The sequence below is a fragment of the Ranitomeya imitator genome, chromosome 2, assembly GCF_032444005.1.
Source record: "Ranitomeya imitator isolate aRanImi1 chromosome 2, aRanImi1.pri, whole genome shotgun sequence".
Taxonomy (NCBI): Eukaryota; Metazoa; Chordata; class Amphibia; order Anura; family Dendrobatidae; genus Ranitomeya; species Ranitomeya imitator.
In genome coordinates, this window is record NC_091283.1 from 293,736,764 (window position 1) to 293,763,000 (window position 26,237).

Sequence of the window (26,237 nt, forward strand, 5' to 3'; positions counted from 1 at the left end):
CGCTTTCCGTTAGTCTTTCTTTAGCTTGACCGGACCCGAAAACGCTGCAAGCTTCATTCCAAGGTCCGTCATAAAAAAACGTAATGTGGCAAACGCATGCCAATCTAGGCATGCTTCACGATGCGTCAGACAATTCAAGTCTATGGGTCCGTTAGACGGACTCCCCTAGCGCAATGTGAACCTAGCCTTAGTACATGGATAATGGCAGAGCATTGGGATGTACGCACATTACTCATCCATGAGATCACATCTATTCTAAATCCTTAGATGTCTAACCCCAAGTAAGGGTTATATATTGTTGAAACTAAGGAAGACACCATCTGGCAGGTAATATATCCTGCCAATACCAACGTCGGGCTTCTCATTAGAAGCGCTGAAAGAAGCGCTCTTGTTTTACTTGATGTTAGACACAGGGAGTCTGGACTCCGAATCGATGAAGGTGGTGGTGGTGCAAGTAAAAATCCTCCGACACTTGAAATTATTCGAAACTGCATTTATACGAGTCATTAGTTCAGACATTATAAGTATGTCAACTTATTTGTCCATATCAGCATATACGCACATACATATCCCAAGAGGCAATCTTCTCAGGGATCTTTATACACTCAGACTGCCATTGTGGGAGTAACCATATTCCATGGCTAGAGAAAAAGTCGGTTTCTTCCTCATCACAGAGGGAGATTATCTACTGTGAGGCAGTGAGACTATGGGGTCTTAACAGTAAGAGCATTGGATGCAGTTTCATTTATCTTAGGAGCCGTGACTGCTGTAAGAGCTGCGAGTATGGGATCCTCTGCCACACGACACAGTACTGCTGCTTCACCACAAGGTACAGAAGGCAGTGCTGATGTCCCTGGTAAACAAAACGCAACAGACTTATGGGACAAGAATCTGTCTATCTGATTGCCGAATGTGGAGTTTCGGGAAGGATTAATAAAAATAACAACAATAATAAACTTTATTTTTAAGCAAAAGAGCAATCTATCAGAGTTCCAGATAAATCTCCACTCTGAACAGTACATCTCATTTGTCAGACTGACTCCACCCGAAGGAGCTAATTAATGAGCCGCAGCTGGAGGGCAGTCTTCACCAGAAAATGGAAAGCATGCTTCCAAAAAGTCACTCTGAAGCCCAATCATAAGGCTCCGTGCAGACAAGACCTGCAACTAACTGAAGTCCAGTCATGAGATGTAGCCTGGACATATGGCCCCACCATAGCCCAGAGGTCCAAGGCCTAGCTGCAAATGGGTTCCAGGTACAGCTTTGGCACAAAGGCCTGAGACTCGAGTCAGCCCAGAGGCCCAGGCCATCAACGCAACATTAAACCATGCACTCACCTGTGCTGGCTCCATACCTGCTAGAAGACAGGGGGAGCTGGTAACGCCGAGAGCCTACCGTGGAAGGAAGTGGTGTCCCATCAGAAATGCCGCATTACTGCCTCTGCCCCCTTCCGTGTTCCATCGTGGAACGCACGCCGATCCTATTTGCCGGCGCCCCTCTCTGACGTCACTGGAAGTGCAACGGCCTTCTCCAACACACGACTTTCGGAAGTAGCGGTGTTTTGCCAGTCAGCGTCCGAGCCGAGAGCCCCCCACTGGGAGGAAGCGGCTCTACCCAGGAGCCCGTCCGCTCGACTGGTCTCTGGGGCTGAGGGACTCCCCAACAGGGAGTTTCCACCCTGGGCTACTTGACAGGGGCAAGGATTGGACCTGCCGCACGATCCCCCTAAGCCATGGTCCGTCTGACCGGGAAAAGGAAAGGCTGAGACCCTCGAACTCTGAGTCCATCTGGTACAGCACCGATAGCTGAGGGACCTCTACCCAGTGAGGTGTCGGCCACGGACCACTTGACAGGGGGAAGAGAATCCACAGGCTATCTTTGCTCTAGGAGCAACCTCTCATACATCCGTCCCTGTAGAGACAGGAAAAACACTGGATGGTGGAGGTGGGGGGGTCCTTTTAACCTCTCAATGATCCTGTCCCGCTATAGGTCGAGGAAGGACGTCCTCCATGGTGCTGTCCTGAGGGACGTAATGGAAATATAACATCACTTTATCACACATGTATATAAAACTCAATAGCATCGTCACAGCCCCCCGTTACCACGGCGCCTTCTACATCCGAGTTTCCCCCTTCAATTGAGTCCTCACCCCGCATGTTTCACAGCTGTTAGACGACATTAAACATGTGGGGATTGCCTGCCATACACATTAATACCGTAGCCACTCCGCACAAACATACGGCTCCGCTTTGTACATGTAATACAAGCATGGTTCTGCTTCGTACATCTCTTACACACACGGCTCCGCTCCGTACATCTCTTACACGCACGGCTCCGCTCCGTTCATCTCGTACACACACGGCTCTACTCCGTACACCTCATACACACACGGCTCTGCTCCGTACACCCACGGCTCCGCTCCGTACACCTCATACACACAAGGCTCTGCTCCGTACACACATGGCTCTGCTCCGTACACCTCGTACACACGGCTCCGCTCCGCACATGTCGTACACACACGGCTTCCGCTCCGTACACCTCATACACTCACGGCTCCGCTCCGTACATCACGTACACACGCGGCTCCACACTGTACATGTAATACACACACGGCTCCGCTCCGTACTCCTCATACACACATGGCTCCGCTCCGTACACCTCGTACACACACGGCTCTGATCTGTATATGTAATACACACATGGCTCCGCGCCGTACACCTCATACAAACATGGCTCCGCTCCATACACCTCATACACACATGGCTCTGCTCCGTACACACACGGCTCCGCTCCACACACCTCATACAAACATGGCTCCGCTCCATACACCTCATACACACATGGCTCTGCTCCATACACCTCGTACACACATGGCTCTGCTCCGTACACCTCGTACACACACAGCTCTGCTCCGCACATGTCGTACACACACGGCTCCGCTCCGTACAGTCACGGCTCTGCTCCACACATGCCGTACACACATGGTTCCGCTCCGTACACCTCGTACAGTCACGGCTCCGCTCCGTACATCTCGTACACACGCGGCTCCGCTCCGTACATCTCGTACACATGCGGCTCTGCTCTGTACATATAATACACACATGGCTCCGCTCCGTACTCCTCATACACACATGGCTCTGCTCCATACACCTCGTACACACACAAGGGTCCGCTCCGTACATCTCGTACACACGCGGCTCCGCTCTGTACATCTCGTACACACGCGGCTCCGCTCTGTACATATAATACACACATGGCTCCGCTCCGTACTCTTCATACACACGCGGCTCTGCTCCATACACACACGGCTCCGCTCCGTACACCTCGTACACACGCGGCTCTGCTACATCCACACTGTAAACCCCTCCTGACCTCACACATAAACTTCCCCTCATCCAGCACCATGACACCCAGCACAGCAGAGTCCTGCATACACTGAGGCCCCTGATCATGTGACCCCCTGACTCCTCCCCTCCTGTGACCTCATCACAGGTCCTGGATCCATAGAGTCGAATAGAAGAGCGATGTTCCTTCAGTCTGAGGGTAATTGATGGTGATATTTGTCCAACATCCACTTTACCAAGTAAATCCCCCCAGAAGTGTAGCAGGTAAAGACCCCAATATCCACAGGTGTCCCTTCTAATTGGGGGAAACTGTCACCTCTAATAATCCTCGGACAGTTCTGACAAACACAGTAAAGTGCCCCTTTATGGAGGTGACAGAAAGTCTGTTTAGTCCCTTTAGCTTCATAGTATCAGCTCTAATCCAATGGGGAGAGAGCGATTTACCCTGAAGAGTCACAGATTGTGGGGTTGTTATAAAATGTTATATTTAGGGGGTTTGTGTTGTCTCCTTAAAAGAATCACAATGGTTTTGTTCCTTTTCTGCTGATAAACGACCCAACTATGAAAGACGGGAACTAAGGAAACCTGTATTACTCTCATAGTACAGGGCCCATACAGTGTAATGTTTTTCATGTAATATATGGAAGCCTATGGGAAAATGCCCCCCAAAACATCATATCCTGAGAAAAAAAACCAGTACATGGAGACATTGGCCTCATATATCTCCTGTGTTGGTTCTTACCAACCATCTTTTATAAAAGCCTCAAACTTCTGTGTGTGAATCAGAGCTGAGATCTAACGTGATAGAAGATTACAGTGCGGGAAAGGCGGGAAACCTTCATATAGACGGCCGGTGGTGATGGAGTCAGTGACGGACTCTGGACAAATCTGTTTCTAGAGCCGTAGTAGAAGATGAAGATGTCGTCCTCATCATGAAGTAGTTATTTCTCCTGTCACGTGTAATGAATATCTCCTGCAGTATTGCTAATGCCGATTCCAGTGTCGGTAAATGAGACGAGAATTAGCGTTATGGAAGATGAGTCTATGAGAAATGTATTCAGCTGCCGACTCCGAGGGAGAAACTGCTTGTTGTCTGTGGCCTTAATATATAGGATTTATTAGTAGATGTCAGGGAAGAAGGCGGTATGTAGTAAAATAATGCAAAAAATACCATTGCTGCTTGGGTCCCCACCAGTCTCCGCATTTCCTGCTCAGTCCTAACGAACTTGTGATTCCTCCAGCCAATCAGTTGCTAAAGCAGTGAGTAACATAGCCAGTGATTGCGAGCATGGAGGAGATGTCTCAGGCTGGTTTCACATTTTTGTTCGGGACGGCTGCGGATAGCGGTGTACTTCCTCCCTTCTTCCTCCTTGAAGCTCTGCCTACTCTGCATGCGTCCTGCGTACCTATCTTTAACATTGGGTACGCAGGGACGTGCGTTGTATGCGGATGCATCTGCATGCGGGATATGACGTGTGCGTCTACCGCACAGAAGCACAGGATTTTTATGATGTTACATCGGCTCACCTTCTTCTCATTCAGGTCTCTATAATATCGGATGTTCTCAGTGAAGATCTTCTATAGAAGAGAATTTTCCTGATTTACCCATCACACATGAATATAGACAGAGACAAGATGGCGGAGAGGATATTACACCTCACCCTAGAGATCCTCTTCCGGCTTACTGGAAAGGTGAGAGATTCTGATGACGTCACATTACATCATTCTTACCTATGGGAATAACAGATGGGCAGAACTGGAAAGGTGAGGACTCTGGAAATGTCTGTAGTGAGATTTAATAATGAGTCTCTCCATAACCAGGAATACACAGTAGTGAAGAAGACCTCTAGTGAGCGCTGTCAGGACCCTGTGTCTGACGGATGGGGAAGACCCCTGAGCCCAATAACGGGGCCTCCACCTCACCCCCTGATCCATGAGAACATCAATGACCAGAAGATTCTAGAACTCACCTACAAGATGATTGAGCTGCTGACTGGAGAGGTGACAATGCTGGGAATGCTGAGACATTATACAGTAACACTATGAAGGGATCGGGGAGATAACGGTGTCATTGTATGTGTCAGATTCCTATAAGGTGTCAGGATGTCGCTGTCTATTTCTCCATGGAGGAGTGGGAATATTTAGAAGGACACAAAGATCTGTACAAGGATGTCATGATGGAGGTTCCCCAGCCCCTCACATCACCAGGTAATAGACAAAACTAAATACACACGGTCTATAATTATCTGTATGTAAAGAATGAATTCAGTCCCTTTGTGTTTTTTCCAGTTCTTTCCAGTAAGATGACAACACCAGAGAGATGTCCCCATCCTCCTCTTCCACAGGACTGTAAACAAGATCCCAATGTTCCTCAGGATCATCAGGTAGATGGAGAGAAGGTGTCATGAGATCTCCCCTATGATGTGTAGACGACTGTGAAGGTCTTGTGCTCAGTCTTGTTTTATCCACCAGTATTATATGTTTTTTTTAAATTATTGCCACGACAGCACCCACTGAGCGAGGGGATCCGCCCCCAGGATCAGGAAACCTACAGATAAAAAGTGGTGGTCCCCCTCGCCTCCTATGTTGGTTTCCTGTTCCTGCGGGAACCTGCAGGGGAAAGGTTACCTGGGCCTGTGCCTGCCACCTTTGCGGTGTTGGGGGATCGGCAGGGGCTGCAGCACCAGAAGCAGCGTCAGGGGAGCCCTGCCTGTCCGACTTCCGCTCGTCTGATGGTGGATGATGTGATGCCAGGATCCGGAAGAGGCTGTCCTGGCTCACGCGGTGCAGTAGGACCAGACCAGCACTCATCTTGTGGAGCGGGATGCGTGCATCAGCCGACCTGCTCCTCCATCAGGCTGTGCTTCCAGGTTTTGGCCCACGCATGAGCACTGCCCATTCAGCATTCCTGAACTGAAATGGCTTGGGTTCACTTCCGAGGATCCGGGTAGGCGTGTTCCGGAGATGGACGGGCTGAAAGTATAAGATCCGGCGGCCTCCTGCTGCCGATTTGTCCCAAAGATGTCCTCTCCAGGAGAATCTAAGGTGCACTCACAGGTGGTGGAGGTGCAGCCGCACAGCAATCCCAAGAGCAACTGTGAGCGCTCCCGAGAGGGCGACTCCACTGACAAGAGGGTACGGAGTAAGAGAGCTGAACCGTCTAGAACTCGTACTGTGCCTTCGCTTCCAGAACTGGTACCACATCACAGCTTCACTGGGTGAGTGTTACATGACTCTGCCTACGAAGATGATTCACCTTCTTTCTGTGTACCTCCCTTTCAGGCTAAGAAATCTAAAAAATCCAAGCACAAAGAATGTGCCTCCTCTCAACCCCTTCCTGACCTCTATCTTAAAAGACTGTGTCAGAGTTGTATCAGCCAGACTTTAGAGGAGGAGTCCTCGGTTAGTTCCGCTGATATACGATTAAAGATAAGAGAGGAACTTCAGTCCTTAGGATGTTCAAACAGGCCTAAGAAACATAAGTCCAAAGCAAGGAGTGTTACCCCTGTCTCCAGGTCTGCTTCCGGTACTGTCCAGGCAGGATCCTCTGGTGCTTCTGATTCATCATCATCTCGTGAAGAAGGGCTATCTTGTTTTCCCATAGAGAGTATGGATAACCTGGTGAAATCAGTTAGAAATACCATGGGGCTTTCAGAGGCGACAGAGGCTAGATCTACGCAGGAAATTATGTTTGCAGTTCTTTCATAGAAAAAGAGACGTGCTTTCCCCGTTATTGGAGAAGGATTTGGTCTTTAAGAAATGGAGCAAGCAGGGGCAGCGCGATGGTTCCTCTCTTCATTTTCCAGGAGGAGGTATCCCTTTGTCCCTTTGAGAATGATAACCTGACAGCTTGGTCCAAGATTCTCAAGGTGGACTCCGCAGTGGCCTCGACTTCTAGGCATTCTGTCCTGTCTGTAGAAGATTCTGGGGTCATGGGAGACCTGCACCAGAGCCTTTAGACCGGCTATATCCAGCACATGTACAGCAAGGTCAATACTTGTTTGGGTGGATTCACAGAAATAATCCCATGTATTAAAAAATACCTTTTATTCTTATTTATGTTTAAAAACTGGTGCACACAAAACCATCACCAAAGAAAAAACATCTATTAAAGAAAAGCCCTAGGGGGGTGCCTAATGCTATGGGCCTTTCACTATACTGCACCCTACCCGGCAGCGGAGGATGGCACCCTATTTCCTGCGCAATGACGCCTACGCTCACCGTCGGCTGTCCCTTCTATTCTAACGATCCCCATAGGGAAGAGGTAGAAAGACAGTTAAATTCCATAATTCTGCATATAAGGCTATGGGCCTGAGGATATGACTTTTGGAGGCCAAAAAATGTACTGAATTGCCCCTATTCTGATCCTGCCTCACTGCGGGGGTTGGCACCCTAGATTCCTTTGCGACATGTGGCGCCCCCACTCCTCGATGGCTGTCCCAATTCTGACCCTGATAGAGAGATCTTAAGGTGCTAATGTACAAAAAATAATGTAGCAAAAAAATATTTATGGGCTTACAGTTGCTGGAAAAGCACATTAATGATTATCTATTAAATTTAATAATGATTATCTGACAATTTTCGTAAATCTAATCCCACTAATGAATGTCAAGATGTCTTCTACAATGACAAAAACAATGAGGATAAGAAATAACAGGGGCCCCTATTTCCTAAAGATAACCACTTGGGACATGTTCTCCCCGTAATGATACTTAGTGCCAAAAAAAACAACCAAAGCTTATGAGCCCAACATATTGCAAAAGGACATGTGTATATAGAATAAAGCTCGACGCGTTTCCCCTCTACACCAAGGTTCATCAGGAGTAAATACACATTTTGTTAAAGTCTGTTACTTAGCTTGGTTATGCCAAATATCCTTTGGCATAACGACACAGACACAGAGGGTGGATCCCCTCTTGATAGCGTGCATAGTGGTTATCTTTATGAAATAGGGGCCCCTGTTCTTTCTTATCCTCATTGTTTTTGTCATTATAGAAGACATCTTGACATTCATTAGTGGGATTAGATTTATGAAAATTGTCAGATAATCATTATTAAATTTATAGATAATCATTAATGTGCTTTTCCAGCAACTGTAAGCCCATCAATATTTTTTTGCTACATTATTTTTGCACATTAACACATTAAGATCTCTCTATCAGGATCTCCAGTCGTCGAGGAGCGGGGGCGCCACATGTTGCAAAGAAATCTAGGGTGCCAACCCTCGCTGTGAGGCAGGATCAAAATAGGGGCAATTAAGCATATTTTTTGGCCTCCAAAAGTCATATCCTCAGGCCCATAGCCTTATATGCAGAATTAGGGAATTTAACTGTCTTTCATCCCCTTCCATATAGGGATAGATAGAATAGAAGGGATAGCCGACGGTGAGCGCGGGCGCCATTGCGTAGGAAATAGGATGCCAACCTCCGCTGCCAGGTAGGGTGCAGTATAGTGATAGGCCCATAGGGTTAGGCACCCCCTAGGGAATTTCTTTAATAGACGTTGTTTTTTCTTTGGTGATGGTTTTGTGTGCACCAGTTTTTAAACATAAATAAGAATAAAAGGTATTTTTTAATAAATGGGATTTTTTCTGTGAATCAACTTTTTTGATAATTTTCCCAACAAATCGTATTTGCTGTGAATTTTTCTACTTGTTTGGGTGGACCAGCTGGATGAACAGATCAAGAAAGGATTGTCTAGAGAGAGGCTGTTGTCCTCTATTACATTGATCAGGGGAGCTACAGAATATCTAGCCGATGCTTCTGTGGCTTCCCTACACCTGGCGGCAAGGTCAGCTGGTCTTGTTAATTCTGCTCGTCGTGCCCTATGGCTGAAGTGCTAGAATGGATATGTGCAATCAAAGTCTAAATTGTGCGCAATTCCATGCCAGGGTGAGTTCCTGTTTGGCAGCGTGCTCGATGAGATCCTCACCAAGGCGGGAGAGAGAAAGAAGGGGAACCCCTTCTACAGGAGGTCCTTCAGAAAGCAGCCATTCGGTAGAAGGTGGCCTTATGAAAACTGAGATTGCTGGGCGACAAAGGAGACCTGTTATGAAAGGTAATTCAGTACCGCAATGGACATAGAGGTCAGCGCACATACAAAGACCTGGCAATAACCCAAAAAACAAGAACGAGCTCTGAGACGTGGGAACTCTGTTGACCGCAATCCCTAATCCTCTCCAACCTCACTAAAGGCAGCCGTGGATTGCGCCTAACGCTCCCTATGCAACTCGGCACGGCCTGAGAAACTAGCTAGCCTGAAGATAGAAAATAAGCCTACCTTGCCTCAGAGAAATATCCCCAAAGGAAAAGGCAGCCCCCCACATATAATGACTGTGAGTTAAGATGAAAAGACAAACGTAGAGATGAAATAGATTTAGCAAAGCGAGGCCCAACTTTCTGAACAGAGCGAGGATAGGAAAGGTAACTTTGCGGTCAACACAAAACCCTACAAAAACCACGCAAAGGGGGCAAAAAGACCCTCCGTACCGAACTAACGGCACGGAGGTACACCCTCTGCGTCCCAGAGCTTCCAGCAAGCAGGAAAAAACAAATAGACAAGCTGGACAGAAAAAAACAGCAAACAAATAGCAAAGAATAACTTAGCTATGCAGAGCAGCAGGCCACAGGAACGATCCAGGAGGAGACAGGTCCAATACTAGAACATTGACTGGAGGCCAGGATCAAAGCACTAGGTGGAGTTAAATAGAGCAGCACCTAACGACTTCACCACATCACCTGAGGAAGGAAACTCAGAAGCCGCAGTACCACCTTCCTCCACCAACGGAAGCCCACAGAGAGAATCAGCCGAAGCACCACCCGTGACCACAAGAGGGAGCTCTGCCACAGAATTCACAACAGAGACCATTCAAAAACGTGACCATTTTTGCGGATCCTCTCCCAGGAAGAGAAATAAATTCCATTGACCCTGACCCTCCTGTGGGCGGCAGGTTAAAATTCTTTTGCCACAGATGGCAGGAGATCACTTCTACTCCCTGGGCCCTGGGCTTAGTAACATCGGGGTTCAAACTAGAGTTTTGTCATTTCCCTCCCAGATTCCTTTGTCATGACCTCTCTTAGATCCCCGGCACAACAGGAGGCTCTTGAGTTGGAGGTTTTATGTCTATTATCTAGCATGTAGAGTTGATTACCACCACCTGCACCACCTCTATTTGATGTATGGATGCGGCTGCATCCCGACTGATCTTGCACTCCTCCCATTGACCTTGCAGGTGGTGGTAATCAACTCTACCTGCCCATAAATTGTAGGTTTAGCCCAGAGTGACATGTTTTGTCCAGAGTTGTAGGCTGGTGGCCCAAAAGTGGCATGTATGGTAGAGTAGGACCCATCAGAAGGAGATCACCTTGCCGTGGTTGATGGGCACACATGAATTGGCCAATTTATGTGCTAAGAATCTTCATTTCATCTATAACTGTAAGTTTTATGAAAACATTTTTTTTGAAAAATTGTTTATGAAAAAATATTTTTGAGAAGTATAATTCATATTGAATATTTGTCTGTGTTTTCACATGGCCTAGATTCATGTACATGTGCTGCTGTGTTCTTCTATCTATCTATCTATCTACATACATACATACATACACACATATATACTCGAGAATAAGCCGAGAATTTCACCCCATTTTTTTAGGCCGAAATTGCCCCTCTCGGCTTATACTCGAGTCTTACCCAGGGGTCAGCAGGGGAGGAGGAGCCGCAGCTGTGTAATAATACTCACCTGCTCCTGGCACGGTCCCTGCACGTCCCTGGTTCACCGGCGCCAACAGCGTCTTCCTGTAGTGAGCGGTCACATGGTACCACTCATTACAGTAATGAATATGGACCCGACTCCACTCCCATAGGGGTGGAGCCGCATATTCATTACTGTAATGAGCGGTACCATGTGACTGCTCAATACAGGAAGAAGCTGCCGGCATCGGGGACCAGACGTGAAGGAACAGTGCCAGGAGCAGGTGAGTATGATGGGGGGCAGTGCGTGATATTCACCTGCTCCCCGTTCCACCGTTGGCGCCGCTGCGTCTTCCGCGTCCTCTGCAGTGACGCTCAGATCAGAGGGCGCAATGACGCGATTAGTGCGTGCCTTTCTCTGCCTGGACAATCAGTGCAGAGGACGGCGAAGATCCAGCGGCGGTCGGCGCTGGAACGTGGAGCAGGTGAATATAGCAAGTGCCAGGGGCCAGAGAGGTGAGAATGTAATTTTTTATTTTTTTAATCGCAGCAACAGCATATGGGGCAAATATCTGTATGGAGCATCTTATGGGGCCATGTGCAGCATTATATGGGGCAAATATCTGTATGGAGCATCTTATGGGGCAAATATCTGTATGGAGCATTTTATGGGGCCATGTGCATGATGAAGACGTTCTGAGAGCGTCGATACGCGTGGGGCTTTGTTTCCTTTTTCCCTTCATGGTCAGCACTTTATTTTCGGTCTTTGTATCTTCATCTGACCGTCTAGATGTATTAGCTGTCCGGACTATTAGTTTTGATAAGTGACCTCAGGTTTTCTTGGGATGTCTTTTTCTATTTTATGGACCTGATTCCTGTGCAGCATGTCTGGTAAATATGTCTATATTAATGCCTCTATATTTAGGATAGGAGTATTTCATCAGAGGGTTATTTTATATAACTGGCAGCAGACAGGCAGGAGGTTTGAGCGTTCCTTCTTATATACCTTAGTCTGGGAAGATTGTCTATTGTAAAGTGCTTTGTCACTAATGATTTTTAAATGTTTTTAACAAGTATATCTTGCCTTGCTGTGTTTTTGTATTGAAAATAATAAACTTTGTACAATTTTTGAGGTTGATCCCAATTGTGTGCATATCTTTTCATGTTTGGTTTATACTGTGTGTGTGTATATATATATATATATATATATATATATATATATATATATATATATATATATATATAATATGCATTTGGTTGATCCCTAAATACTCTGTGTGGTGCCCGCTCCCCTTTCTTTTTGACATATGGATAGTGCTGAAGCCAGAAACTTCCTACCTCTTTAGGCTAGGTTCACATTGCTTTATGTGAACCCATTTAACGGACTATGTTACACCGCGGCATAACGCGGTGTAACGTAGTCCGTTAACACCGCCATTGCTTGTAATGGCGAACGCATCGCTAGCGCACGTCCACATTGGGCGTGCGCTAGCGATGTGCTGTCATTTGAGTGACGGACCGCGAACGCTGCAAGCATCTGCGCTAGCGGGATCGGCAAACGCGATCCCCTTTGAGACATTGCGTTAGCGCAGTCCGTAGCGCTATGCGCTAAACGGACTGCCCTAAAGCAATGTAAACCTAGCCTAAGGGAGCTGCCAGGTTTCAAAGAAGTCAGGAGATTTTCCTTCCCTCCATTTTGTATAAACCTTTTACTTCTGAGGAGGAGAGATTCCACACCTTAGATGAAGAGAGCTGTCCTGAGTTTTATATAGACAGAACTCATCCCTGGAAGCAGAGTAGAGCTCTGGTTGTGTCTTCTCAGAGCCACAGGAAGGGGTTTAGAGTCACAAGGAGCACTTTCACTTTGGATTAGAGATTCAATCTGTTTGGCCTACTCAGCAAAGGGTGAAGGTCCTCCGGATGGAATAAGGGCACATTCAGCATGGGCTAGGGCATCCTCCTTGGCTGAGAAGGTGGACGTCTCGATGGATCTGATATGTAATGCTGCAACATGGTCTTCAACATTTACCTTTTACAACCACTATAGACTTGATTTGTCATCATCTTCTGACTTGGTTTTCGGGAGATCTGTCCTCAATATGGTGGTCCCTTCCAGATGATGGTTCTCTGAAAGTCTCTCAGTGGGTGCTGTCGTGGCGAGAGTAAAAAAATGGATTATTTACCAGTAATTGTACTTTATGGAGTCCACGACAGCACCCACTCACTTCCCTCCTTTTAGTAGCACATAATAGAGATGTGTATGTAATTCACTCCGCGTGATGGTAGTATATATTGTGGTATATGTTTAGACATATTGAGTAGTTTTTATGAAGATGTTCTAATTTTTTTTGGCGGTTCCTCTTGTACTCTGTAATCAAACTCTGGAAGGGAGGGGGACTGCCCTTTTTTATCTGTAGGTTTCCTGTTCCTGGGGGCATATCTCCTCTCTGTGGGTGCTGTCGTGGACTCCATAAAATACAATTACTAGTAAGTAATCCGGTTTATACTTGTATAATGAGAATGGTGGAGATGGCAGGATTAGAGCTGATCATAGATGTGACTTCTCCATCTGTCTGTGACCTTTACAATATTTGTTTCAGGGTGAAGATCTGACCCATATTAATACTACAGAGTCATATGAGAGGGATAATAAGCAGTGGAAGGAGATTCCTACATATGACCACCCAGGTGAGTAGTAATCACTAAATGCAGATAAGTCACAGATTCTTTTCAGTCACTGGCTGTGGCTGCTTTATCGGTGGTATAGTCCGGCAGTATGACAATCATGTGATCACCATTTTGCCTCTAGACCACAACATTCTCCTACATCCAAAACTGTTCAAATGACTTTGGGCATTAAAAGCCCTTTTCTATAGAACATATAGCCTGGAGGATCCACCTAGCCCCTGAAATTAGGAGACGCTGACCGTAACCTGTCCAGGTCTGTAAACTGCAAAGCCAAATGACAGTGTACATAGAATGTGCTGACAAGTTAAAAAATCTCTTGAAGAAAAATACTATGATGGGTCTGTAAGAGAAAGCAGAGGGTAATGATGCTGTTGGCTTCCTAGAACCCTGAGATCTTACTGGATGAATCTCCCTTCTCCCCTTCGGTGCAGCTGAATGTGATCATATGGTCCCTACATGACCAGGTCCAGTCTTTCTGGCCAAACTTCACTTTTATGATCAACATTGAATGTGCAGTGAGGCCAAGTGTGACTTTCTGTACAATATCAGAGTTTCCCTTTATACTGAATTTTCAGTTTCTTTTAAAACCAAATAACTTCAAGGAGGATTGTGATAAACTACATAAGACATTACACCTGTGCCATGATATATCTCTAAGCTGTGCGTGGCTGATGGCTGTAATATACATTTATTCACACCTGCAGGAGATGTGTTGGATCGAGCCCTGGTTTCATAGATTCACTCCGTGTTATAAATGATATTATGTCTTCGATCCTAAGAATTTCAGATTACTGCACAATCTCTCCTGAAATGGGAGCGCGAATACTTTCTCTAATCTTCTGGACAGGACGCATAGTAGCTCCAGTGGTCCACCATAAATGAGTGTAACTCCGGTTTAGTGTTTGAGCTCTCCCCTCATACATATGTTGTTGTTGGGGATGTAACACAGTTTTTTTATTCTATGTCTTTTTTTACCTGTTCTTCTGTATGATAGTTTGATTGTGGTGGGAATGCCCTGCCTCAGTTATCTGGGTCTGTAACTCCGTGTTAGTCCTTATCACCTTTCCTACATCGGGCATAAATGTATGCCGATGTTGGACACCTTCCCTTTGATGTGGGCTCCGGCGTTTTGAACAGCTGACATGTGCAAGGAACAGCCGCAGGTGGATTTATGATCCACCCTCGGCTATTAACACTTTAAATGTCGCTGCCAAACGCTGACAGCAGCATTTAACATGCGCTTCCAGTAATTGCACCAGAAATCCGCTCATCGGTGACCCCCGTCACGTGATCATGGGTCACTGATGGGTTGGCATGACAACCAGAGGTCTCCTGGATACCTCTATGGTTGTCACTGCGGCTTGCTGTGAGTGCCACACGTGGTGAGCGCTTATATCAAGTGAGTAATTCTGCTACAACCAGGAAATCTGATCATTGCTTGTATGTAGCTGAGCCGGTTGGGTTATGGCAGCTTCCAGTCTTCCATGGAGGCTATTGAAGAATGCAAAAAGTAAAAAAAAAATGTTTTTAAAAATATAAAAAAAAATAAAAGTTCATATCACCCCCCATTTGCCCTATTTAACATAAAACAAAAAAAAATCAAAGCACAAGAGGGGAGAAGCCAGCGCTACTTATAGTCAGAACACAATACATAAAGTGCAAATGCACATATTGATTTCTAACTGTATTTCAAAATGAGACATTTAGCAAACAATTGATCAATTCTGTATAACAAAAAAAAATCAAACATACACCTATTTGGTATCGCCGCGTTCAGAATCACCCGATATATTAATATTAAAAAAGCATTAACCTGATCGCTAAACTGCGTAGCAAGAAAAAAAGTTGAAGCGCCAGAATTACGTTTTTTTGGTTTCCACCACATTGTATTAAAATGCAATAACTGGCGATCAAAAGAACATATCTGCACAAAAGTGGTATAATTAAAAACATGAGCTCAATGTGCAAAAAATCAGTCATCACCCGACCCCAGATCACGAAAAATGGAGGCGCTACGGGTATCGGAAAATGGCGCAATTTTTTCTTTTTTTAACAAAGTTTGGATTTTTTTTTTGCCACTTAGATAAAAAAGAATCTAGACATGTTTGGTATCTATGAACGTGTAATGACCTGGAGAATCGTAATGTCAGGTCAGTTTTAGTATTTAATGAACATAGTAAAAAAGCCAAACAAAATACAACTGTGGGATTGCACTTTTTTGCAACTTAACCGCACTTGGATTTTTTTCCTGTTTTCACAATATGTTAAAATTAAGCTCTTGTTCAAAAATACAACTCAACCCACAAAAAAGCAAGCCCTTTACATGGCAATATTTACCAAAAAAATAGTTATGGCTCTGGGAAGAAGGGGAGCAAAAAATGAAAATGCAAAACCAAAAACACCTCTGGTCGTTAAGGGGTTAAAAAAGGTCTCCATTGCCTTTTCCAAATGCTTGAGATATAAATTTATCACACGTCAGCTCTGCACTATTAGGCCGGCGTCACACTTGGCGTAGGAAAATACGGTCTGTTTTTAACATGCGCAATACGCAGAAATGTTCTCAAAACAGTGTTCCGTATGGCATCCATACTGCGAGATTTTCTCAGCGCTAGATAGCTTAAAAGCCAGTAATTCAATTGCCGGCTTTTGCTATCTCCTTACCAAACCCGACAGGATATTACACATGATTACATACAGTAAACCATTTCATATCCCTTATTTTATTACATATTCCTCACTAATAATGTAAGAAGTGTCTGTGTGTAAAATTTGGGGTCTCTAGGTGTTAAAATTAAAGGGTTAAATCACGGAAAAAATTGGCGCAATTTTCTCCCCCAGAGTGGGAAAGCCAGTGACTGGGGGCAGATATTAATAGCCTGGAGAGGGACCATGGATATTGACCCCCCCTGGCTAAAAACATCTGCCCCCAGCCACCCCAGAAAAGGCACATCTAGAAGCTGCACCTATTCTGGCAGTTAGCCTCCCTCTTCCCAATCCCGAGCAGTGGTGGGATATGGGGGTAATAAAGGGTTAATGTCACCTTGCTAATGTAAGGTGACATTAAGCCAGGTTAATAATGGAGATGTGTCAAGACCTGTTAGTATATCAAAGCTAAAAGGGGATTGGGCGCACTGCCATATAATTATATAAAGACATTTATGAGGGTGCGGTAACAGTATTAAACACTATACTGAGAATCCAAAGAGAAAAGCATTACTGCAACAAGTCGCACACCTGCAATTAATGAGCAACAAAATACATAAAATACAAGCTGATTTTATTGACAGATCAAAGAAAAAACACACCATAAACAATAAAAACAATTAAAAACATATAAGCACCATCAAAAACACACAGGAAAAGCGGACCATAATACAGTGTAATAAGGTAACCCCAAATTAACCCAAATGGCTCATGGGGTACAGCGCAAAATTGTAAATAGCGGGATGGTGCCAAAATAGTAAGCCAGGATGCACACAGTGCCAGGCCAACAAAACAATAGTAGGCACAACAATATGTCCCAAGCAGAAGTAAAAAAAAAAAGGGCGAGCCCAAACAATGGCTAATGGGAAACCTATTTATGGTGAAATCACTGGGTCACAGAAGGTAAACGGGAGATAACCTCCCACAAAGATACAACCTGGTGTGATGCATCACCACACCAGGTTGTATCTTTGTGGGAGGTTATCTCCCGTTTACCTTCTGTGACCCAGTGATTTCACCATATATAGGTTTCCCATTAGCCATTGTTTGGGCTCGCCCTTTTTTTTTACTTCTGCTTGGGACATATTGTTGTGCCTACTATTGTTTTGTTGGCCTGGCACTGTGTGCATCCTGGCTTACTATTTTGGCACCATCCCGCTATTTACAATTTTGCGCTGTACCCCATGAGCCATTTGGGTTAATTTTGGGTTACCTTTTTACACTGTATTATGGTCCGCTTTTCCTGTGTGTTTTTGATGGTGCTTATATGTTTTTAATTATGTTTTTATTGTTTATGGTGTGTTTTTTCTTTGATCTGTCAATAAAATCAGCTTGTATTTTATGTATTTTGTTGCTCATTAATTGCAGGTGTGCGACTTGTTGCAGTAATGCTTTTCTCTTTGGATTCTCAGACCTGTTAGTATATAACACAGACAGCCACGTAGTATATAGCACAGCCCACGTAGTATATGACACAGACAAAAACTAAAAAGAGAGAAAAGCATGCCCATATAACAGGGAACACCCAAACTCATTAAACTTGCCAAAAGATTTTTTTATTTCAATTGTACAAAATAAACAAGGCACATAAGACACACTAACAATTAAAAACATTTAAAAACACAATGTGAAATACTCAATGGTCATGCCTTATAATAAAGTCCATGATCCACCCCAGCTGCCTGCTCAAAGTCAAATTGCGGATATAAGCTCCAGAACATGCATGTGAAAATCCCTTAATGACAATGAAACTGCATATATAATGACAAATCTTGTGTATAACATTATGCATACCATAAACACATGCAAGTTAATACACTGACCTAACTATTCACAGTACCATATAACCAATAAGGTGGGAAGGAACATGGTCAGTCCTGAACAAAACTTTAAGTTTAGTCTCACCTGAAGAAACCAGGCTAAGTAAATCTGTATGTTTCCAAGACTATGTGGTCCCTGTTCAGCAAGTAATGTTAATGGGACTCAGGCTATAATGGTATACAGACAAGGAAAAGACAGACAAGGAAAAGGTTCACCCGCACCTGCTCTCAGCTCAAGGCTCAAATGACGCTCCATTGGACTTGTTCACACCCCAATCGTGGGGTCTGAGTTTTGGCCTTCTTTACCTTGCCTGCGGTGGAAACAGGTTTTGCACAGCCACGTAGTATATAGCACTGCCACGTAGTATATAGCAGCCACGTAGTATATAGCACAGCCCACGTAGTATATAGCACAGCCACATAGTACATAACACAGCCACGTAGTATATAGCACCGCCCACGTAGTATATTGCACCACCCACGTAGTATATAGCACAGCCCACGTAGTATATTACACAGCCCACGTAGTATATAGCACAGCCCACGTATAGCACAGCCACGTATATATCACTACTTTTGGATCCTTCAAAAGAAACCTGAAAACCCACCTCTTCAAGGAAGCTTACAGCATGTAAAGACCACACGGCCACCTCAACACCATTGGAGCTACTGCAACCCTCGACCTTCTGTCTCATTCCCCATAATCCTGTAGAATGTAAGCTCGCAAGGGCAGGGTCCTCTTCCCTCTGTACCAGTCTGTCATTGTTAGTTTTGTCTACTGTATGTGATATTTTTATTTTGATGTAACCCCTTCTCATGTACAGCACAATGGAATTAATGGTACTATATAAATAATAATAATATCCGCTAAGGTCAACTTCTGTCTGTTACGGAATATATATATATAATATGGAGTATATATAATATATACACACACACCTACCTTTACTATGTGTAGACATTTGTTCTATCTATTCTAACCTGTCAGTGTGATTTTACTGTACACTGCACTGAATTGCCGCCTTTTCTATAGGACACTGGTAAGTATTTCTCGCAAGTCACACATGGTCAGTGTGTAATCCGTATTTTTCTCACCCCCATAGACTTTCATTCGCAGATCTTTTGCGCAATACGCTGACAAACGCAGCATGCTGCGATTTTCTCAGCCCGTTAAATACGGCCGAGAAATATACAGCAGATGGGAACTGCCCCATAAAGAATCATTGGTCCATGTGCAATGCGTTGTTTTTCCGCCTCTTATACGTCCATAAAACTCTCTAGTGTGACGCCGGCCTTAGGCTGTAGCACACAATGCGTTTTTGCTGGGTTTTTTTTACGTGTGTTAATGCTCCAAAAAACGCAATAGAATACTAAAGCAAAGTAATTCAATGACAATCCTGAAGTGTTCTATACATTATCAGTAAATTTCTGTCCGTATTTGCAGCTTTTATTTTCTGCAGCATGTCAATTCTTTTTGCGTTTCTGCAGCTTTTTTGACTCATTGACTTTAATTGAGTCAGTCAAATCTGCAGCAAAAATGCTTGTATAAAAAGGTTTGCGGATTTGCTGCCAAAAACGCAGCAAATTGTCAAAGGGAATTAATGTTAGAAGGAGGAAGAGTGTGTGGGCGAAGAATATGTGCGCGTGTCTGTGTGTGGGCGGAGAATATGTGCGTGTGTCTGTGTGTGGGCAGAGAATATGTGCATGTGTGTCTGTGTGTGTGTGTGTGTACTCATGCAACGTGTATACCCAGGCATTATCTGATGGGACTACTACTCCCATCCGGCTACGTCTTTTGACAGGAGGTAATTGCTCCTGCAGTGTATCATTGAGCCGCCGTGAGAGTTCACTGATCAGCTCCGGTGCTCTCACTTAAGGCATCGCTGCGTGGGAAAGTTCTCACATAGCGGTAGTGCCGTAAGTGAGTGCATCGGAGTTGATGAACTCTGGTGAACTCTCACGGCAGCGCAGTGATACACTGCGGAATAATTACCTCCTGTCAGTGTATCGCTGGAGGCCTGGTAGAGCAGTCACATCTCCTGCTGTGACTGTTCTACACATGAGATCGCTGTGGGACACTCGGTATTAAATGGACTACGGTGGACAGGATAGTATTATATGTTTGTTTATCACTTTTTGATTGTTTGCAGGAGACAAGGGAGTTCGGAGATTAGGCGTTCAGTAAGTATGGTAAATTTTGATTCAATAATGGAGTCTGATTATTTCAAATAAAGGACTTTATTCTGGGTGTCTGTGTTTTATACAATATCACTATGGTTAGTAATGGATAGGTGTCTTATAGACACCTCTTCCTTACTAATCTGTGGGCTTGATGTCACTTGATAATACAAAGGTGACATCAACCCCACAAATGTTAACCACACTTGCCACCGCTACAGGGCAAGTGGGAAGAGTGAGGCTAAGTGCCAGAATTGGTGCTTCTATAAGATGCAACATTTCTGGGGCAGCTGAGAGCTGATGTTTCTAGCCTGGGGGGATGCCAATATCCATGGCCCCTTCCCAGGCTATTAATATCAGCTTACAGCTGTCTGCCTAGCCTTTGCTGGTTTGATTTTATAGGGGGAACCCATGTCAATTTTTTTTCTGGGGTTTCCCTGTAAACTAGCCAGTAAAGGCTAAGCAAACAGCTGTGAGCTGATATTAATACTCGTAGCCTGCGAACCTTTGGCTATTGGCTCCTTCTCAGAATATATCAGCTGTCGGCTTTTCTTCTGCTGGTTATGAAAATTAAGTGGGAGCCCACACAATTTTTTTTTAAATATTTTAAAATATAAACAAATATTGCATTTCACGAAGATTTTTGATAATTTTTTTTTGTTACAGCATATGTAGATTAATTATGTTAATGCTCCTACATAGGCTGGAGTGTGTCTGTCTATATTTAATATTAATGAGGGTATCTGGCTGAAGAGGTTTAACAAGGAAATGACATCACAACTATTTTTTTTTAATATATCTTTATTTAGCTCTTTGGATTCACAAAAATGCAGAAAAACCGTGTGTATTGTCAGCTGCGTTTTTCTGCCAAGCGATGCAGAAACCTTGCAAAAATTTCTGCAAGCAAATACGCAACGTGCGCATGCAACCTTATAAATAGCCCTATTTAAAAGTATATTTCTTGTTGAAATTAATGTAATATTGGCCCTTACAATAGTTTATATTGCTATCAGTCCCATACTCTAATTACCCCAAAGAGGTTTTTCCGTTAGTTGCTCATTTTTTTTTATACTTAAAAAGACTGTTCAGCTTGATTATTTCAGTAGGTGTGTTATATAGTCGTAGTTTTGCCCATCATCCTTTAACTTCTTTAACCCCTTTACATCTGGACTTACACACAGACCCCTAGGCTTGGGCCACATTGATACTTGCTTTTCAGTAGTATGAGATGGCAAGAAGAATAGTCAGGTAGACTGACTACAACCGTGAGTGAAGAGAATATACAAAATCAAAAGACACGAGTAGTCAGTAAACAAGCCGGGGTCACAACAAGAAACAAATACACAAGCTGGGAGCTGAGTACAGAGGACTGAACCAGAGGAGAACAAGCCTGTATCTTGCAGCTTCCAGCAATATGCTTCTAGCTTTAGTGGAGTGCGGTGCTTTCCAGTTGGCTGAAGTAGGGTGCAAATTACTCTAGGTGGACAGCGTGCACACCCAAACTGCAAGAATGGATGGTACCCCTGCTGGAATGGATGGTATCACAGGTTGCAAGCACCTTAAACTTGGTGGCTCAACAGTCTGTGCCCCCCAGAGCTTCTGGTTCTGTTGTCTCCTCCATTACCAGCGCCACCTACAGAATGGATAAGCAGACGTCATAGGAGCAGATCCCAGAGAAGATGGGACACAGCATTTGTTGAATCCCTAATATGACAATGTCAGAAAACCAGAGCAGTAGAAATCCCCATAAATGACTCCATTTTGGACAGTATAGCCCTCTGTGAATTAATCTATAGAAGTAGTGACAATTTTGACTCCACAGCTACTTTCCGGTAATTAGCGCGCAGTGGATGTTGGAGAATAAAAATTGGAAATATACCATTTTATTACCCAACACATAGTGCCCAGATTGTGCTCCAGAAGACCCCCGTACCATAAATTAAGTGAGTTCTTCTCGCTATAGTAATGTCAAATACATGGATGCTAAATGTGGTTTGGGCACACTGCAATGCTCCGAAGCGAGGGGGAGATTTAACTTTGGAGGAGTGGATTTTGCAAGATTGGTTTATGGAAGCCATGTTGCTTTTCAAGCCACTACTAATGTAGAAACCTCTGTTTTTCCATTGACAGATGATGGACCTGAGTGGGGACTTGTTTTCTGTAAGATGAGTAGAACTTTTCATTGGTATTATTTTGTCTACATAACATTGGTGGCTTTTTATTCCATATTTGGGAGGTAGAATGAACAAATAGTTGAACACCACGCTCCACTGGTTCATGCCATGAGGTTTTCTATTAGGCTGCCATCACACTAGCAGTATTTGGGTCAGTATTTTATATTATTTTATATTAAACCAGTAGTGGAACAATTAGAGGAAATGTATAATAGAAACATATGCACCACTTCTGCATTTATCACCCACTCCTGGTTTTGTCTTGCAAATACTGATGTAAAATACTGACCAAATACTGCTAGTGTGACGGCAGCCTTAGACTGTCAGCTGTCATTTTGTTGGTGCATAATTCAAATATTTAACATAACTTGCCATTATTAATGACAGTTTAAGTAGAAATGTTCAAAAATTAAATTTGAGGATATTTCATTGAAAAATAATAATTTGTTTTATTCTTAGCAGATTACTGTACCAGGAGATCAGAGGTGCAGCTGACATCTTCAATTTATAAATCAGATGATCTTGAGATCACACAGGATACAATTGAAGTGAATGTCATTACGCCAAATGTACCATCATCCCTTCACAGCAAAGATCTGTCATCTGATCTTTTGAAACAAGTCCTGTCGTCTGATTCATTACCAACTACTAAGGAAAATCAAAGTCACAAAATAAGCTTTAAAAAACGAACTGCTCCTAAATCAAAGAAGCCGATTTCATCTTCCAAATATGGAAATAGCTTTCCCCTTGAAAAGTCTTTTATTAAACATCAAACAATTCACACAGCAGAGAACAGATTTTCTTGTTCAAAATGCGGGAAATGTTTTAAGCAGAAATCACATCTTGTTATACACCAAATAACTCACACAGGGGAGAAGCCTTTTTCCTGTTCAGAATGTGGGAAATGTTTTAAACAGAAGGCGCATCTTGTAATGCACCAAAGAACTCACACAGGGGAGAAGCCTTTTTCCTGTTCAGAATGTGGGAAATGTTTTAGCCAGAAATCAGATTTGCTTCAGCACCAGAGAATTCACACAGGGGAGAAGCCTTTTTCATGTTCAGAATGTGGGAAATGTTTTAACAAGAAATCATATCTTGTTATACACCAAAGAACTCACACAGGGGAGAAGCCTTTTTCCTGTTCAGAATGTGGGAAATGTTTTAACAAGAAATCACATCTTGTTATACACCAAATAACTCACACAGGGAAGAAGCCTTTTTCCTGTTCACAATGTGGGAAATGTTTTAACCAGATATTATATTTTGTTAGACACCAGAGAACTCACACAGGTGAGAAGCCTTTTTCCTGTTCACAATGTGGGAAGTATTTTAAACAGAAAGCGCATCTTGTAATGCACCAAAGAACTCACACAGGGGAGAAGCCGTTTTCCTGTTCAGAATGTGGGAAATGTTTTAGCCAGAAATCAGATTTGCTTCAGCACCAGAGAATTCACACAGGGGAGAAGCCTTTTTCATGTTCAGAATGTGGGAAATGTTTTAACAAGAAATCATATCTTGTTATACACCAAAGAACTCACACAGGGGAAAAGCCTTTTTCCTGTTCAGAATGTGGGAAATGTTTTAACCAGAAATCACATCTTGTTAGACACCAAATAACTCACACAGAGGAGAAGCCTTTTTCCTGTTCAGAATGTGGGAAATGTTTTAACAAGAAATCACATCTTGTTATACACAAAATAACTCACACAGGGAAGAAGCCTTTTTCCTGTTCAGAATGTGGGAAATGTTTTAACCAGATATCATATTTTGTTAGACACCAGAGAACTCACACAGGGGAGAAGCCTTTTTCCTGTTCAGAATGTGGGAAATGTTTTAGCCAGAAATCATATCTTGTTATACACCAGAGAATTCACACAGGGGAGAAGCCTTTTTCATGTTCAGAATGTGGGAAATGTTTTAACAAGAAATCATATCTTGTTATACACCAGAGAATTCACACAGGGGAGAAGCCTTTTTCATGTTCAGAATGTGGGAAATGTTTTAACCGAAAGTCGGTTCTTAATCGCCACCAGAGAACTCACACAGGGTAGAAGCCTTTTTCATGTTCTTAATGTGGGAAATGTTTTAAACGGAAATTGTGTTTTCTTAAAGGAATTGTCATCATGTTTGGCCTTGTTAAAATAAAAAAAATCATATTCAACTTCTGTGCTGGTGCTGTTCCAGTGGTATCGTCACTCGCATTTCTGGGACTCATATGAGGTTGTTGCATCACACGAGCCCTGTGTCCAATCAGCCCCAGCTTCACTGTCCCCACCCTCAGACGTATTGAACATGAACAGGAAGCCAGTGCTGTGACTTCTCTTTGACTTCCTTTTATTGTTCGATTTGTCTGAAGGTGAGAACAGTGAAGCCAGCACTAATTGGATGTAGGGCTCATATGACATAAAAACCTGAGCCTCCGAAATGCAAGTGCTGACACTGCTGTAACCGACCCAGCATGGGTGGTTTATGGAAGTGTTTATATTTTAACAGGACCAAACATGAGGAATGAGAAGTCAAAATCCCACACAGAAGAAAGGACATTATCATACCTAGAGTGTGAAAAATTAATTACTGGAAAATATTATTTTGTTGACCATCAAAAATAATTCAAACTATATACGTTATTGACAAATTTTACAAAAACATTTAACGGACGTATTATTGAATGAGAGGGAAATTACTATATTTCTTAGACTATAAGACACTTTTTTATTAGATAATTTTATTAAGAAAATTACACAATAGTTTTTACAAAGAGACATCAGTAGAACAAAGATATTTTCAATGTTACATGGTATCATTATGTTATTGTTGTACATAAAATACAATAAAGTTGTCATCTTCTTCCAAGGATTCAATTTTTTTTTCCATTCAAACTAATACAACCCCCCTCCCCGATAACATTCCAGATAAATCTGTATTCATACTATTTTTTTTATGATGTGTATACATTAGAATATCTACCATTCAGTTATCATAATTACTGTAGTTTGAATGTGTACTCGCCCTACTTATATCATTTAACCTGGATTGATGATACTACAAGTGTTCATGAAGCCAGAAATTGCCATATGTTCTCTCAGGAGTACTCCAGATGGTAGGCCTGGAACATCCATCCAGTATCCCCAGGTGTTGTCAAATTTCCAATGAAATAATATTGTTTTGCTTATTTATTAACTCATTAACTGTCAGTGGTTGAGCGCTTGTCCAATGTTGTGCAATAAGTTTGCGAGCTTGATACAATGTTCGCAAAAGACCTACAATCATTGTGGATTCAAAACTTCCGTAATAAGCATCACATCTGCTTTTTTAATGTAGCTGTCAGAGGATGGTCTCCCATGTGAGAATGAGAGAGTTTCTGATAGAGGTTTGAAATTAAGCCAGTCGTGTATTTTGCCTCTGCTATTTAGTATAGTAAATATTTTTTAGTATATCTGGTGCCGCAGCGCTAAACTATGTTAGATATGCATTCCTAAGTTGTAGGTATCGAAAGAAGAGGCCGTGAGGCAATCCAAACTCTTTTTGTAGTTTGTTAGGGTATGTGCACACGTTGCAGTTTTCCATGCGGTGTACAGTACCATGTAAACCTATGGAAAACAAAATCCACAGTGCACATGCTGCGGAAAATTCCGGCAGAA

General features: G+C 43.4%; 1 protein-coding gene across 1 annotated transcript in view; it reads left to right on the top strand.

Moving 5' to 3' along the window:
* Nucleotides 1-25,449, top strand: part of LOC138666436 (zinc finger protein 845-like) — an 87,642-nt gene extending 62,193 nt beyond the window's left edge. The window contains 8 exon segments of the mRNA XM_069754658.1: nt 268-281; nt 369-454; nt 4,929-5,036; nt 5,166-5,345; nt 5,429-5,552; nt 5,634-5,728; nt 13,634-13,721; nt 23,056-25,449. Coding sequence (XP_069610759.1) covers nt 268-281; nt 369-454; nt 4,929-5,036; nt 5,166-5,345; nt 5,429-5,552; nt 5,634-5,728; nt 13,634-13,721; nt 23,056-24,647 — 2,287 coding nt within the window. The 3' untranslated portion in view covers nt 24,648-25,449.
* The last annotated feature ends 788 nt before the right edge of the window (nt 25,450-26,237 follow it).